Here is a 17,584-nt window from a genome sequence, read left to right as displayed (position 1 = left end):
TGCAGAGAGCCCTGGCTCCCCACCCCCCAACACCAGACTCTGCAGTAACCACCCGGCCAATGGAAAAGGAGGGGCAGGGTTTCATACTGCAGAGTTAACTGTAAAACGGTTTCACTTTAAGTAGTCTGTTCTAACAAGCTGTACAGGAGTCTCCCTCTCTCTCTCTCTCTCAAGTTTATGATCATGGCAAGCAAGTCCTTGTTCATTGTTGCCATTGATTTTGGCACGTCTTACAGTGGCTACTGCTTTTCTCTTGCGACACGCACAGATCAAATCCGGCAGGTGTTCTGGGGACAGGCGCACGGGCTCATGACTGTGAAGACCCCAACGTGCATCCTCTTCAATGAAAAGCGTGACTTTAAGAAGTTTGGCTATGATGCCGTCATGAAGTACACCACGCTCCCCTCCAGCGAAGCTCACAAATGGTAGTACTTCCACCACTTCAAGATGAAGCTGTACAACAAGGTAAATGCAATCTCTAGGTCAGAGCAGCCAATTCACAAAAGAGCAGGGAACATGCATAATAAGGTTGTAAGCTTTCTAAGAGCCGGTAACTGGACCACTGACATGCCATCCCCTGCCTTGCCTCTTCCCCCAAAGGCGCTGCCCTGTCTCGTTCCCCAATATTCCACCCTTTCACCAGCTCATCCTGAAGCCCCTGCACGCCCTGTGCCACCATTAGCTGCCCAGCCCTGAAGGCGGCAGCGGCTGTTGCTGCTGTGCTGGCTCCTTCCTTCCACTTAGAATTGCCAAAGATCAAAAAAAAAACAGCCATCAGGGCTTGTCAAATGGCCCCCGGACACACAAGCTGGCACCCAGACACACAAGCCCGAACCTGGACTGTCCAAATGAAAACCAGATTGGTGGCAATCCTAGTGCTTAATGGACTAGAGGGACTGATTTATGAGGGAGGATTAAGAAACATGTGTAGGTTGGTTAAAGCAGTGGTTCTCAACCCCTGCTGGAAATACGCAGAGGGGTACCCTCAACTCATCCAGATATTTGCCTAGTTTTACAAGAGGCTACATAAAAAGCACTAGCAAAGTCAGTACAAACTAAAATTTCATATAGACAATGACTTGTTTATACTGCTCTATGTGCTATACCCTGAAGTGCAAGTACAAAATGTATATCCCAATTGATTTTATAATTATATGGTAAAAATGAAAAAGTAAAGAATTTTTCAGTAATATTGTGGCTGTGACACTTTTGTATTTTTGTGTTTTTATAAGCAAGTAGATTTTAAGTGAGGTGAAACTTGGGAGTACACAAAACAAATCAGACTCCTGAAAGGGGTACAGTAGCCTGGAAAGGTTGAGAGCCACAAGGTTAAATGTAACTTAATAAACTACCTAGAAGTATCTGTGAAGACCAAGGAGGGAGGAGAATTGCTTAAGGAGGCTCAAGAGCTAAAACTAAAGCCTGGTCTGTACTAGGAAATTGAGTCTTCACTGAAACACTTGCAGCAGGTCCTCTTCTGAGCTAGTATTGAAAATATTTAAATGCTAATGTAGGCAGGACACAGACATTTTCAACATCATTTCTGAAAGCATGACTGAAACTTACCAACAGTTATTGTGAAAACAGACCTATACTGCAGCATTCTTTGTTGTTTTTTTTTTAAGTATGAAGAATGGGCGAGAATGGGCCATGGAAGAGAGACATGGATTTCAGCTGAATCCCCTGTGTCTCAGTGACACCTAGAGGAGAGGCAGTTACTAGACATGCTCAGTAGCTATTTTGGAAGCTATACGGAAAGTTTCTGCTAAGGACAAGCAGTGCTACAGATTCCACATAGTCACCATAGGAAAACTGAGCCAAGAAACGGAGATCAAAGGAAAGAGATTATAAATATAGGAGGCAAATCTGGGGATTCAGCAGCTAATGATGCAGAACCAAGAGATGTGTCTGCTGTGAAGGCTGCATCGCAATACCTGCAGCTCTTAGATATGGGCTATAGATTCCTCTTCTTACTAGAAAGTCAGACAGTCCACTGTTGGCTCAGAGACTGGAACTGCTGCTGGCTGTAAGGAGCTTTAGAATATCCTCAGGAAATCAATAGTTCCAAGAGTTTGGAGGGGAATGGAAAGGAGGGCATTTTCCTCAGGCTTTGCAGAATCCAAGTGACAAAACATGTACATTAAAAGGCCACACGATAGAGCCTGAGACATTATCTCTGTGTAGGGTGACCAGACAGCAAGTGTGAAAAATCGGGGCAGGGGGTGGACAGGAACCTATATAAGAAAAAAAAGACCCCAAAATCGGGACTATACCTATAAAATCAGGACATCTAGTCACCCTAACTCTGTGAGAAGATTAGAGGTGAATGTGTATGTATTTGTGTGCCGAAGTACAAAAGGGTATAAAAAAGGCATACTGTCTGTTAAAACCTGGCACTGAATTTTATGTATGTAACAGCAACAAAGTGGGGAAGCCCAGGGCTGGCTCACAATGTTTTGGCACCTGAGGCGAGGAGCTCAAATGATGCCCCCATGCCCCTCGCTTGGGCTAAAACTTTGAAAGGTCTCAATTCTGCCTTCTTCCTGTTCTACTCCTCTCATGGTACTGCTCTGCTACCTACCCCAATAAAGGAGAACTAACAACTTAAAATGCCTTGTTCAAAAATTTTAAGTAACACTTAACTTTCAAGTGCCTGAACAGCAAACGTAACTTTTCTTGTCTGCATAGTAAACACTGGCATTTTTGTCTGTTTGAATAATCAAAGTGGTGCTTTCCGTGCCTTCTTGGTTGCAAAGATTTTAACTGCTTCCTGCTGAAGGTCCACAGTCTGGGCCAGCTCATGCTCTATTGAGATGGTTGCAAGGCTGACCAGCCTCTCCTATGTCATTGTAGAGCCTATGTGTTTTTATAACTTCAGCTTGGAGAAGCTGCATTCTCCACTGGCAACTGCTACAGGAAGTGTTAGAAGTATGCGCAGAGCAACAAAAGCATTTGGAAAGAGGGTGGTCATCTTATTTGTGCACATCTATTCCAGAACAGCCTTTGGATTTGATCCTGCTGAAATGTATCTTGAAAGGGCTTTCAGTTCATCCAGGGGTGACTCCAGACACCAGCTGTCATAAACAGATAGCTAAGGGTTAATGTTCTTTTACCTGTAAAGGTTTAACACAGGGAACCAAACACCTGACCAGAGGACCAATCAGGAAACAAGACTTTTTCAAATCTGGGTGGAGGGAAGTTTTGGGTGTGAGTCCTTTGTTGTTGATCTGTTCTTTTCTCGGCTTTGAGAGTGACCACAGGAATCTCCAGGCTTTCTAATCTTCTGTTTCCAAGTTGTAAGTACAAGGATAGTAAGACAATAGGTTTATATTGTTTTTTTGTATTTACATGTATGTAGTTGCTGGAATGTGTTAAACTGTATTCTTTTTGGATAAGGCTGTTTATTCATTTTTCTTTTAAGCAATTGACCCTGTATATTGTCACTTTGATACAGAGATCCTTTTATGTCCTTTTTCACTCTTTTTTATATAAAGCTTTCTTTTTAAGACCTGTTGGAGTTTTTCTTTAGTGGGGACTCCAGGGAATTGAGGCTGCAGCTCACCAGGGAATTGGTGGGAGGAAGAAGTCAGGGGGAAAATCTCTTTGTGTTAGATTTACTAAGCCTGACTTTGCATTCCCTCTGGGTGAGGGGGAAGAGAGATTAGATCTCTCGGTACTTGTGTTTCCAGGACTGGAAGCAGGGAATCTCCTAGGGTCGTCCAGGGAGGGGAGCCTGGGAGAAGGTAACAAGGAAACAAGGGGAGGGGGTTATTTCCCTTTGTTGTAAGACTCAAGGCATCTGAGCCTGGGGGTCCCCCAGGGAAGGTTTTGGGGAGACCACAGTGAGCTAGGCACTGTATAATTCCTGGCTGGTGGCAGCAATTACCAGGTCCAAGCTGGTAACTAAGCTTGGAGGTTTTCATGCTAACACCCATATTTTGGACGCTAAGGTCCAGATCTGGGAAGAAATGTTATGACATCAGCGCAGTAAGCGCGTGCCTGGGGCGGCAAGCTGTGAGGGTCAGTGTGCCGGTCTTGGTGAGGGCGGCATGCCTGCAGGAGGTCTGCCAGTCCTGTGGCTTCAGCGGCAATTAAGCGATGGGTACGGCAAAGGTGTGGGACTGTCAGACCACCCACAGAAACGCCACCAAAACCACGTGGGCAACGGACTACTCGCAGGCATGCCACCGAAGGCTGCCTGACTGCTGTGCTTGGGCTGGCAAAAAACAGAGCCGCCCCTGAGTTCATCAGCTAAATCACTAGCATCAATATCACGTGTGTCATCATGTGTCAAAATTGTCTCTAGTGCCCTGCATTGCTGGTGTAGGTCTTTTTCAGGTATAGTGAGGAGTTCTGGAATATCACACAACATCCTACATATACTGCTGTGTTTCTTGAGCTGCACGAAAAGTTCTTCGACTGACTGTATTGCACAACCTAGCACCTGGTTAAAGAATTCAACTTTGAATTGTTGTTTGGGGTCTCTTATGGGATTAACCCATGCCTCGTAATCAAAATGTCGTCTTCTTCGGTGACTCTGGTATTCTTGAATGGGTGGGAAAATAGCTTCAGTGTGAAGTTCCTCTGCCAACTGCTGTGTACTCTTCAGAATGTTTTGAAATCCCTCATCTGACCAGTAAGACTGTAGGTATGACTTTGCTTTGTCCAGTTGTTCCATTGCTCCAGATATATCATGGAATATCAAGGCTGGAAAGGACCTCAGGAAGTCATCTAGTCCAACCCTCTGCTCAAAGCAGGACCAATCCCCAGACAGATTTTTGCCTCAGATCCTTAAATGATCCCCTCAAGGATTGAACTCACAACCCTGGGTTTAGCAGGCCAATGGAAGGTCAACACCTTAGAGTCTCTTGCTTACAACATTTATTTCAAACAGTATGTCATGCCACAACACTAAGTCACACAGAAATTTGAAGTTATGTATGTTTCTGGTGATTCCATTTCCCTCTGCCACTGTTCTCCCACAAACAGTTCCTGTCATAGCATTATCCTCCATAACGGCAACTATGGCATCATCTATCTTCCCAAATAGGTGTTTGATAGGCTTTATCGCCTCCACTAGACTTTCCCATCACATGGCACTCAGTGGTTTCAGTATCAGAGAAGATGTTCCCAGATGTTGCTTCAAAATCTGCCATTGAGGAGTCGATGCAGAAAAAAATATATAGATGCTTTGAATTACATTAAAAAATTCAGAAGCCTCATTAGAAGCTGATGCTGCATCACTGATCACCAAGTTCAATGAATGAGAACTTCATGGGACAAAAAAAGCTTGAGGGTTTAACTCTTGGATCTGTGTCTGCACTCCTCTGTTCTTTCCTCTCATGTTGGTACCATTATCGTAGCCCTGACCTCTCATGTCAGCTATCGCAATTCCCATATCTTCCAGCTTTTTAAGAAGCACATTTGTCATATCAGCTTCTGTAGTATCATCAATGTCAATACATTCTAAAAAATACTCTCTGACAGTCACCATTGCAGGGACATTTTCACTAGGTTCTGTTGCTGTTACAAAATGCACCATTAAAGTCATTTGTTCCATATGGCTGATGTCAGGTGTTAAGTCCAGAATAACAGAGTAATATGTTGCTGACTTCAGATCTGCCACAATCTTCTGTTTTACTTTTGTATGATCTCATTTTGAATTGTTTTTCCAAGGTAGTGGTGTGTGTACATTTCTTGGGTGGTGACTCTTCTTAGATGTTCCTGGAATACTGCATCAAACTCAGCCATCAGCTCCACAATTTGAAGGAAGTTTCCATTGTTCCACATACAGCTGATATGAAGTGCCACACAGAGCTAGGTTTTGGGGAGCAAGCATTCTCACAATGGCAGTGAGCCGTGTCAGAACATTTTGCCAGTAAAGAGACTCTGATGAAATCTTCTCCTTATGCTGATCATCTATGGTGGCCTTTAACCTTAGTCTCATCTCAAGCTCTTTCCACCTATGGAATGCTCTCTGGTGATTTTCTGCCTTCTCATGGCATGCCAGATTTCTAGCCAGATTTTTCCAGTCCTTTGTTCCTGTAGAACCCAATGTGGTGGGAACATATGACTGGAAGAGTTTGCAACAAAAACACTATGCAGCATTCTGGGTTTTTTAGTACATAAGCCATGGCCTCTCCACTTTGTCACCATTGTGGATTTCACACCTGTAATGTGTTCGATGAAAACTTCTATTTTCATCGTTTTTGGAGAACATGAAGTTTTTCACTTGCTGTAGCCCAAGCAGTACAAGGAAGTCCTTCAGGCTACTGCTCAAGTGGGTCCACAGTCCTGGATCATCTAGACTTAAGGAACTAAACTCAGCAGCAGCTGTTTCTTGTGCCTCCACCACACTCTTCTCTGATCTACACTTTTCTTCAGGAATGTGCATGGTTACATCCATTTGAGATGGAGATATGGATGCTGCTGTAGCTGCCAGGTCACCTGCACTCTGACTAACTGGAAGATCAGACATTTCCTCACCACTCACATCCTCACTGGGGCCGAAAGGCTCACCGTGAACATTTGTGCCTATGTATCTCAGGAGAGCTCCTTCCTGCTTAGAAAGAAAACCTTCCTTTGCTTTCCTTCTTTTTCTGAATGCTGCCCCAGAGGGGTGTTTTCTTCTCTCAGTCATGACTGCTGGTCTGTGCCAGCTATAGTGGCTCTCAATGTTCAGTTGAAGGGGACAAATAAACAGGCTGGTAGCAGGGCCTGAGTGAGGGAACATATCAGCATCTTAAGGGCCTAACTGACTTCAGTTGATTGCCTGTTCCCCTCAAGTGGGTTTAGGGAAGCAGCAAGCTCCCTGAGAAGCTAGTGTTAATCAGCCCAGGCTCCTGGGGGTGCAAGAGAGGTATCATAGAACATCAGGGTTGGAAGGGACCTCAAGTGGTCATCCAGTCCAACCCCTGCTCAAAGCAGAACCAATCCCCAGACAGACTTTTGCCCCAGATCCCTAAATGGCTCTTTCAAGGATTGAACTCACAATGCTGGGTTTAGCAGGCTAATGCACAAACCACTGAGCTATCCCTTCCCCCTGTATAGAAGAGGCTCCTCTTCCTCTCTCTCTCTGCGGCTTCTGCTGCTTTCTGTTATTCCCACTCACCTTTTCTCCTGCCTGCCTGTTATGTCTCTTGTGCCCTACTTCCTCCAGCACAGCACTCCACCATCTCTGTGCATCTAGAGCAGAGAGAATACATATGCAGCAGCAGCAGACACAATTTTCTACACTCTGGGTCCTAGTGGTGCCCCATCCCCACCCCATCCCACCCCACCCCAGTCTGGCACATGAGGCGGTCGCCTCAGTTCGCCTCATGGTAAGGCCAGCCTTGAAGAAGCCTGTATAAAGAACAACAACAGGTTTACTGCCTAACAGTTTTGTTTATGATGTTATTCAAAAATATGCATAATACAGGTTGCAAATGTTTGTGTATGTTTTAAATGTGTGTTCACTAAGAAATAAATTGTATGCTGGTTCTCTCTCAGGCTGACTGGCAGCTGTTAAGGTGCTGTTCTCTTGCAGTGGTCTTTGGGAATTTTGTGGATTGTGTATAAAATTTGCGTAAAGTTGCCTTCGGTGATTCAAGAGCATGAGTACCAACCTCAGAACAGACTGTCAAGAAGCAGGGCATAAACCCCAAACTGGCTGTGAGTTCTACACTTGGATTTCACCAGTCTATTTTAACTGACTGATTCAGCGATGTGTTTGTCAGTGTACAGTTGAGACATGGGGACTTTTGCATGAGCTGGCACCTGGTCTGCCAGCATCACAGTTTGGTTGAGGGGAAATAGTTTGCTCTACTAGCCACATTAATATTTGACTTACAAAGTCATTCACAGATTTGAGGCAGCTGGCAGTCATGGGCTTTTGGAACAGCTGCACCTCCTACACTTAGAGTGCAGTGATCTATGCTCCACAGAGTTATTCTCCCTGCTTACTTAGATTGTAACATCTTGGGGGCAGGGACCATCATTTTGTTCTGTTTGCACAGTACTGATCACAAAGGGACCCTGATCCATGACTACAGCTCCTAGGGTGTTACTGTACACCATTGATGAGTGTGTTACAGGTCCTCCTCTGCACCAGTCTCCAGAAGCTGAGTGGTTATATTCCCAGTTACAGAGAAGCTGTTCTTGTGCTTTTGGCTCTGGAGGTCCCCAGTTCAATTGTCAGTGTGTTGGCCAAGCTGGCAGCAGAGAGGGGAACCCACAACACACCCAGCCATGGGTTACGCTACCACAATACAAATAAAAATAATTCATTGTTTTTTCTCACTTCTAGAAAATCACTTCCAATATGGAACTGGAAGCAGATAATGGAAAGAAGTTTCCAGCCCTAAAAGTATTCTCAGAAAGTCTGCGGTACATGAAGGACCATGCTCTGAACACCATACTGGAGGCCTCATCCCAAACTGTCTACGACACTGAGGATGTCACCTGGGTCATTACTGTTCCAGCCATATGGGATGCTTCTGCCAGGCAGTTCATGTGACTGGCAGCTAAAGAGGTAAAGTGAGTAATAGCCTGATGGCCTCTGAGATTCTCTCTGGAATTTTCACTGCACAGCGGTGCGAAAGAATCGTTCAACATTTAAACAAATCTTATTTTAAAACTTGCTCTGCCATGGAGTAGGCTGTGGTTGAAGACTTTTTTCTATGTCCGGTGTTCTCAACCTGGAGGTCACAGCTTCTCTTCCCTCTCTATCCTGCTAAATTAGAGGGGAATCCTGACTAGATCTTGCCTAGGCTGGAGAAGTGTTACAGTACAGAGCACTGTTTTGCTTGCTACACATTACTACGAGAAGTGACAAAATTATCTACTGCCTGAGAGGCTTCTGTGAATGAGAATAGCATCTGCAGCGAGAGTAGCTGGAACAGAACCTACATGGACTATGGATCCTCATGTGTCATGGCATATACTAATGCTGGTTGGAATAAGGTAGAAATTCCCCTCCCGGCACACACACAGTTATAGTACTAAGTATCAGAGGGGTAGCCATGTTAGTCTGGATCTGTAAAAGCAGCAAAAAGTCTTGTGGCACCTTATAGACTAACAGACGTATTGGAGCATGAGCTTTCGTAGGTGAACATCCACTTCGTCGGATGCATGTACTGGAAATCTCCAGAGGCAGGTATATATATGCAAGCAAGAAGCAGGCTAGAGATAACGAGGTTAGTTCAATCAGGGAGGATGAGGCCCTCTTCTAGCAGCTAAAGTGTGAAAAGCAAGGGAGGAGAAACTGCTTTTGTAGTTGGCAAGCCCTTCACAGTCTTTGTTTAATCCTGAGCTGATGGTGTCAAATTTGCAGATGAACTGAAGCTCAGCAGTTTCTCTTTCAAGTCTGGTCCTGAAGTTTTTTTGCTGCAGGATGGCTACCTTTAGATCTGTCCATTTATCCTTTTCCGTAGGGACTGTCTAGTTTGGCCAATGTACATAGCAGAGGGGCATATCTGGAATATGATGGCATATATTACATTGGTGGACGTGCAGGTGTATGAACCGGTGATGGTGTGGCTGATCTGGTTAGGTCTTGTGATGATGTCGCTGGTATAGGTATGTGGGCAGAGTTGGCATCGAGATTTGTTGCATAGATTGGTTCCTGAGTTAGAGTTACTATGGTGCGGTGTGCAGTTACTGGTGAGAATATGCTTCAGGTTGACAGGTTGCATATAGCCGGCTTCTTGCTTGCATATATATATATATATATATATATATATATATATATATATATATATATATATATATATATATATATATATATATATATATATATATATATATATATATATATATATATATATATATATATATATATATATATATATATATATATATATATATATATATATATATATATATATATATATATATGCAAGCAAGAAGCCGGCTAGAGATGACGAGGTTATATATATATATACTTGCCTCTGGAAATTTCCACTACACGCATCCAACGAAGTGGGTATTCACCCACGAAAGCTCATGCTCCAAAATGTCTGTTAGTCTATAAGGTGCCACAAGACTCTTTGCTGCAGTTATAGTACTGCACGTAAATTGTCCATGAGCATGGGGTGGGGGTTTCACCTTCCTCTGGCTCATCTGCCTTTAGTCACAGCTGAGAACAGACTAGATGGAACAGACCATTATTCCTGATAGGACATCCCAACATTCCTGGGATTAGGAGAACCTGGCCAACATACTGTGCTCATGGTGCATCCAAGAGGTGAGAAGTCAGGATCCCATCACCACTCCTATTATCACTTTCTCTTCTGATTTTAGGCAGGACTTATCAGTGACATGTTTTCTGAGAAGCTCATCATCGCCTTAGAACCAGAGGCTGCCTCAGTCTGGTGCAAGCAGCTCCCACGAGAAGGGTTTGTGGCAGAGGGTGGTGATAGACAAAAGTTTGAAGAGTCACCTGGGACCCAGTATGTCGTCGTTGATTGTGGAGGTAACTTTCCCCCTTAAACAGGTATAATCTCTGCTACCTGCAGAATTTGTCTATTCAGCAGGCACCCTTCTCTCATAGAGAGCAAGGGACCGAGCTCTATACTGAATTCTTATCCCCCAGGCTGTGCTTGCTCTTGGTTCTTTAATTTCTACCTGAAAGAGCAGACACCTGATGTTTTGTCTATATGTGGGGTGGGGAGTAGTCTGTACTAAGTTGAGTTAGCGTTGATTGAAAAAGTCTGGTACACAACACAACCCCTGCAGCACACTAACTCCCTACTTACAGCACATTCTGGAGTCCTCTTTCAAAGTGTGCTAAGTTCAATGCAAATTGAGTTAGTTTGGTCCACAGCTCTGGGGTCAAGTGGACGAGATGTCTCCTCCGCTGTTTAAAAACTGATGCAGAGCCAGGATTAGCCAATTTGCTCCTGGATCCAAATATATCAGCATTGCTGCAATATTTGTCCAGCAGTCTTATAACACGCTTCAAGCAGCTGTGGTGAGATCCTTGATCTCTTCATCATCTGGGAGTGATGGTGCAGGGAGCTCCTGTGGCCAGCTATCACATAAGAACCTGTCTGAGGAGATCTCAAAACACATGGCTGAAAAGGGTCGCAACTGCATGCCTGGCAGTGCTGTACAAAAAGCAAATGACTAAGAAAAATGTACAGAGGAACCGGGGATGACAGAAGAAAGTCTGGCACTGACCATCCGACCTGTCCATTTTAGGAGGAGCTGGACAGGATTTTTAGTTGGCTCACCACTGCAGAAAGGGGGATGAAAGGAGAGCCCCTTTAAGGGCCTGATCCAAACCCTATTGAAGTCAATAGGATTCTGTTGTCTTCAACTGACTTTGATCAGATCCTAGTGTGCAAGTTGCTGCTATCAGAGCCACACCACTCCACTGTACACTGCCCTGCTACGTCAGCAATGCGTACACACCCATTTCCTGTTGTGTAGCTTGAATCCATAACCTCCTGCTGCAGGAGCAAGAGTGCTGCCACATAGTTTCACAGTATTCACCCACGAGTCTGCAAGGTGCCACAGGACTCTTTGCTGCTATTACAGCTTCTTTAGTTTCTTGCTGTTGTTTTGGCATAACATGTGAACTTAGTGCTGATGACAGACTGACATCCCGGTGAGACAGAAGTTTGTGTTACACACAGAACAAATTCAGCATGGACAGCAGCAGTGCAATCTTCCTACAGACAACCTATGTTCAGCATTGTGCCCCAACTCGGCCAGAGAACATGGCTATCACAAGATGTCAGTTTTCACATCTATTCAGTTCTGACATCTCAGCAGACTACCCAGAAGGGACTTAGCATCAACTGGGATGTGGATACTTGGCCACTGGGTACTAGACTGAGACCTACCAACTCATTTCCTGCCAGCATAAGAGCTCTCCTGCCAGCATAATTAACCACCCCCAACAAGTGCCGTTAGCTATGTTGGCAGAAAAGCCTCTCCTGTCGACATCGTGCTGTCCCTACCAGCACTTTTGCCAGTGAAACTTATGTCAGTCAGGGGAGAGTTTTTTTTCACACCCCTGACTGACAAAAATTATACTGACAAAAGTGGTAGTGTAGACAAAGTCTAAGAATCCTTGCGCATGGAAAGATTATAAACTAAAGAATGGGCAACTCTGTATCCAATTTGCAGAGTACATTTGCCAATTGTGAGATTTTTTTGCTTTTGTAAAATTATGAACTCTTTAGAAAGCAGCCTTTTATTCAGCTGAAGTGAAAGCAATAACTTATTTTTAAAAATTAACTAATTTCACTCTTTTTGAGGGGCTTAGGTGGTACTATAGACATCACAGTACATGAAATCCAAGAGAACTACTCCCTGAAAGAGTTACATAAGGCATCAGGAGGAGGATGGGGAGGCAACACAGTGGATGAAAACTTCAAAGAGTTCCTGAAGGAGATCTTCCAAGATGGAGTATGGGAGGAATATGCACAGAATCACCCAGCGGAATGCCATCAAATGCTGTACAACTTTGGCCTTCAGAAATGCTCTTCCAGCAAAGATGAGGTCTACATCCATTGCTACCACAACCTAACAAAAGTGGCAGAATGCAAGCAAAAAGACATCTCCCTCTTCTTCAAGGGTGTGGAGGGAGCTCTGTGGTGCAATGGGACCATCATGATTACATATGAAAAAATGAAGAGCTTTTTTGCCTACAGTGTCAGACAAACCATTGACACCTTGCAGGAAATCCTCAGCAAGCCTGAGATGGCCAAGGTCCAATATATTTTACTGGTTGGGGGCTTTGCTTCCAGCAGTATCCTGAGGGAGGAGATCTATGAGACCTTTAGGGGGCGGTATCATATCCTGTGTCCACTGGAAGCTCAGGCAGCTATTGCAAAGGGAGCCGTTTTATTTGGGAACAATTCACAAATTGTTGCCTCAAGAATCAGCGCTCTGACATATGGAGTAAAGGTATCTCGGGCATTTGATATTGCTGTCCATGATATACAGAAAAAGAGAGTCTCAAAAGCTGATAATTATGTATATTGCACAGATCTCTTCAATAAGTTGGTGGGAATTGGGGATTTGGTAGAGGTAGATGAGGTTGCCAGTTATACTTTCACTCCCATAGAACCAGATCAAACAAGTGTGATTTTTAGTTTCTATTGCACAGAAAAGAAGAATGCAAAGTACGTAGATGAGGAAGGGCTGAAAATGCTCGGCTCCTGTACTGTGCCAACGCCAAACACAGAGCTGGGGAGAAACCGCCAACTGAGACTGGATATTAAATTTGGGCTAACGGAATTTAAAGCCACAGGTACTGATGTCACGTCCGGTGAAACTCAGACGGTTATGATAGATTTTTTAACAGTGTGAAGATTGCACAGTTCTAGGACTTGTAAGAAGAGCATCAGACTTGAATGATTCAAGGGACTATAGGGCTCAATTAGGAGAATATATGAGCTGTCACAATAGAATATCCAAGTGGACCATATAGTCCAGTAACTCACTTCCTGCCACACTAGAACAAACGAATAGTCTGTCTAGTCTGATGATCCTGCCTCTTCGCAAGTCACCTATTAGTCTGATATTCTGCCATCTGTCATTCCTGATTGGACCAATACAATTTGTCTAGTTCAGTATTCTGCCCCCTCCCATGCTAGATGAGACTAATGGTGCACTATCTAGTCCAGCACCCTGCATGCTACACTACTGGATCTGAACACAGTAGCCCAAGTAGTCCAGTATAATTACCTATATCCCACTAGAGCAGCTTTATCGCCATCTAGCCTGGTATCCTTTTTGCTGCCAGACCAGGCCAATGGTCTCTCTAGTCCAGTATTTTTCTTGCAGCTGTATTTTCTTAAGCTATTATCTTGTCAGACATCATTTTCTAAAGACTAAGTTTAATTCTGCTTGCTGTGATTTTACTGTATTATGAAAAATATTCAAATATATGATTGTATTGTTTTAAAGATCAGAGAAAGTGTAAACACATAATATTTTGCAACAGTGAAATTATGTTTAAGCAATAATTGAATCGTAGGACTGGAAGGGATCTCGAAGTGTCATCTAGACCAGTCCCCTGCACTCCTGGCAGGACTAAGTATTATCTCAAATTAAATATCTTAAGTACTAACTAAATGTAGGTATATTGAACAGGATGAAAGACAAAAAACAAACTCTGAACCATCGTACATGGACAGCTACAAAATGTTATGAATTTTGGGGCTTTTAGATACGAAATTGTGAGCGTGTGGTGATAATTTAACTACATCATTTAAGCAAACTGGCATCATTAATTGAATAGATATTAATGGGCAGATTGTACCACACAGCCCTGAATAATAATAATGCTGCAAACTCCCTTTGGGGAACTAGCAGTCTCTGTTTAGGTGAGTACAGGGACACAACTGTCTCAGGCTCCTCTATGCACAGGACAAGCAATCTGGCTCTAATTAATCTGGTTACTAAGAAAGAGCTACGAGACTCTGATCCTGCTGTCTGATCTGCGTGAGAAGACCCCTACACCAGTTTATTTGAATAGGGCTTTGCATGGACAAAGGCTCTGCCTAAACAGATCCATTGTAGAATCAGAGCCTAATTGACTATTACCGAGATCCTGTAGTGTACATTTCTATGCACTTAGAAGTGAAAATTACCATGTTAAAATATAAACTGTTACCTGGATTGATACATTGTATTAGAATTAGATTTTGGGATATTTTACATTAGATTTCTGTCCTCTGCCCTAGAGTGAGCACTTCAATTTTACTAGCTGCCCCTGCACATTAAAAGTGGCATTCAGACAGATAGATTGTGGCCTTTTTTCACTGCCTTACCGGGTTTCATTCTCCCAACTGCTGAACACTTCCTGAGCCTTCCCCAATGACAAGTGCCCCAGGTCAGGTGAGCTAAGGGTTACACAGAAATATAAAATTGAACATGAAAATGTCAAATAAAAAATGTACACAAAATGGGCAACTTCACCCCATCTGTGATATTTTGACTTGGGTAAGGCCTCAGGTAGAGACAGTAAAGTAAAATGGAGAGACCCTCAGGACCCTGTCCTTCCCTCACTCTCTAAAATACATATGGGCATAACAAAGGTTTCCATGACTAAACTGACTGACTTGCAGTGCCTACCACTGTAGCAAACCCCACACAAATGGCGTTAAATTACCCAGGCTGGGAACATCAGTTAAAAACACTGCTGCTGTTGCCACCACCAATATTTGCATCTAGCTAGTAAGGGAGTCAAAACAGTTAACCAAAAGTGTTTCACCTCCACCACCTCCCTCCAAAAGACAAAGGTTGTTGTGTTGTGCCCTGGAGCCTGACACAATGGGCTCTGGCAGAGTCACTCCAAAGGCATTTAAACAGCTTTCTTTTTCTCTTCCCAAATTGGTTAGACATGATTTATCACAACTGGAAAGTGAAAGCAGACAGTTCCCGTAACATAGGGTTGCTTCTGTTAACTCTAAACAGCATCAAAAATGTACTGGGTGCTTTGCTGCCAACTGGCGGAGACTCAGAGAGGGGAAAAAACATGGTCATTTAAGCCCATTGCTAGCCAATACTACATTGCTCCTTGTGGTTTATCTCCCTAAGATTTTTTCAGTCCAGTTTCAAATAACCCAAGTGATGTAGGAGACTATTCCACAATCCATTAAGTCTCACTGTTAGGAAACCTTGGCTTACATTCAGCAGAAATGAGCTGTTGTTCAAGTTCCTCCACACATATGCTGTTAGATAAAGAAACAGAAGTGAAAGTTTTTATTTCTCAGAAACCCACGATGGGTGGGGAAGGAAATCAGCAACAAACAGGCTGTGTCTATAATTAAGCAATGAACACTTACTGGCTATTCAGTTTTAACACCCCTTGAGTGCCAGGCTCCCAGCACTTTTCTCTTTTAACCACTGGGGACTCCGTTAGCTATCCAAGGGCTGGTCTACGCTACGCGTTTAAACCGATTTTAGCAGAGTTAAACAGATTTAATGCTGTACCCGTCCACACAACGAGGCCCTTTATATCAATATAAAGGGCTCTTTAAATCGGTTTCTGTACTCCTCCCCAACGAGAGGAGTAGCGCTAAAATCGGTATTACCATATCGGATTAGGGTTAGTGCGGCCGCAAATCGATGGTATTGGCCTCTGGGCGGTATCCCACAGTGCTCCACTGTGACCGCTCTGGACAGCAATCTGAGCTCGGATGCAGTGGCCAGGTAGACAGGAAAAGCCCCGCGAACTTTTGAATTTCATTTCTTCTTTGTCCAGCATGGACTCTGATCAGCACGGGTGGTGATGCAGTCCCAAATCCAAAAAGAGCTCCAGCATGGACCGTACGGGAGATACTGGATCTGATCGCTGTATGGAGAGACAAATCTGTTCTATCAGAGCTCCGTTACAGAAGACGAAATGACAAAACATTTGAAAAAAATCTCCAGGCTGTGATACAGAGTCCACAGCACAGTGCTGCGTGACATGCGTAACGGAAAACCAAAGAATCAAATGGACGCTCATGGAGGGAGGGAGAGGGTACCAAGGACTCCAGCTATCCCACAGTCCCCGAAAATCATTTGCATTCCTCGCTGAGCTCCCAACGCCTGTAGGGTCAAACACATAGACCCTGAACCACCCCAGACAATCTCATCAATTTACCACCTCTCCCCCTCTGTGATAGAAGAGGGGGAAAAATCGTTTCTTGACTTTTTTAAATGTCAACCTATGTATATTGCATGCTGCTGGTAGACACGGTGCTGCAGCACTAAACAGTAGCATCCTCTCTTCTTCCCTCCCTGGTGGCAGATGGTACAGTGCAGGAGGACTGATAGCCGTCCTGGTCATGAACTTGTGAGTGCTCCTGGCTGGCCTCAGGTGAGGCTGGCCGGGGGCGCCTGGGTATAAATAGGAATGATTCCCTGTCATTCCCAGTAGATGGTACAGAATGGCTGGTAACCGTCCTCATCATAGCCACTGGGGGCTGAACTCCATCAGCCCCCTCCCTCTCATGTGTAAAGAAAAGATTCTGTACTGCCTGGACTATCATAGCAGCGAGATGCTGGGCTCCTCTCCCCCACACCACTTAATATCCTGCCTGGACTATCATAGCAGCTGGAGGCTGCCTCCCCCTCATTTTATCTCACTAACAAGTCAGTGTTTCTTATTCCTGCATTCTTTATTACTTCATCACACAAATGGGGGGGACAGTGCCTCGGTAGCCCTGGAAGGTTTAGGGAGGAGGGAAGCAACCGGTGGGGTTGTTGCAGGGGCACCCCCTAGAATAGCATGCAGCTCATCATTTCTGCAGGACCTAATATGGAGCAGCTGTGTTCTCTGATACACTGGTTCTCTAGTACACTTGCCCCATATTCTAGGCAGGACTGACTCTATTTTTAGATACCATAAAGGAGGAATTGACTGGGGGAGTCATTCCCATTTTTGTCTTTGCGCCCCCGATCGACTTCAGCCAGGGGCACCCATGACAGCAGCAGACGGTACAGAATGACAGATAACCATCATCTCATTGCCAATTTACAATGGCACAGCAGACAGTACAGAACAACTGATAACCATCACTGCTGTCATGCAAAGGCAAATGAATGCTGCTGTGTAGCGCTGCAGTATTGCCTCTGTCAGCGGCATCCAGTACACATA

At 44.3% G+C, this 17,584-nt stretch overlaps 1 protein-coding gene across 1 annotated transcript; it reads left to right on the top strand.

Annotated features, from left to right (window-relative positions):
• Positions 1-121: 121 nt before the first annotated feature.
• LOC127051756 (heat shock 70 kDa protein 12A-like) lies at positions 122-14,981 on the top strand. Its single transcript, XM_050954478.1, has 4 exons — positions 122-465; positions 8,288-8,512; positions 10,282-10,453; positions 12,254-14,981. The coding sequence occupies exons 3-4, from the start codon at positions 10,300-10,302 to the stop codon at positions 13,300-13,302; spliced, it is 1,203 nt and encodes a 400-aa protein (XP_050810435.1). The 5' UTR covers positions 122-465; positions 8,288-8,512; positions 10,282-10,299; the 3' UTR covers positions 13,303-14,981.
• The last annotated feature ends 2,603 nt before the right edge of the window (positions 14,982-17,584 follow it).

This window comes from Gopherus flavomarginatus, chromosome 1, assembly GCF_025201925.1.
Source record: "Gopherus flavomarginatus isolate rGopFla2 chromosome 1, rGopFla2.mat.asm, whole genome shotgun sequence".
NCBI classification, from domain to species: Eukaryota; Metazoa; Chordata; order Testudines; family Testudinidae; genus Gopherus; species Gopherus flavomarginatus.
Note: the sequence above shows the minus strand (reverse complement) of the source record. Positions and strands in the feature narration are given on the sequence as shown.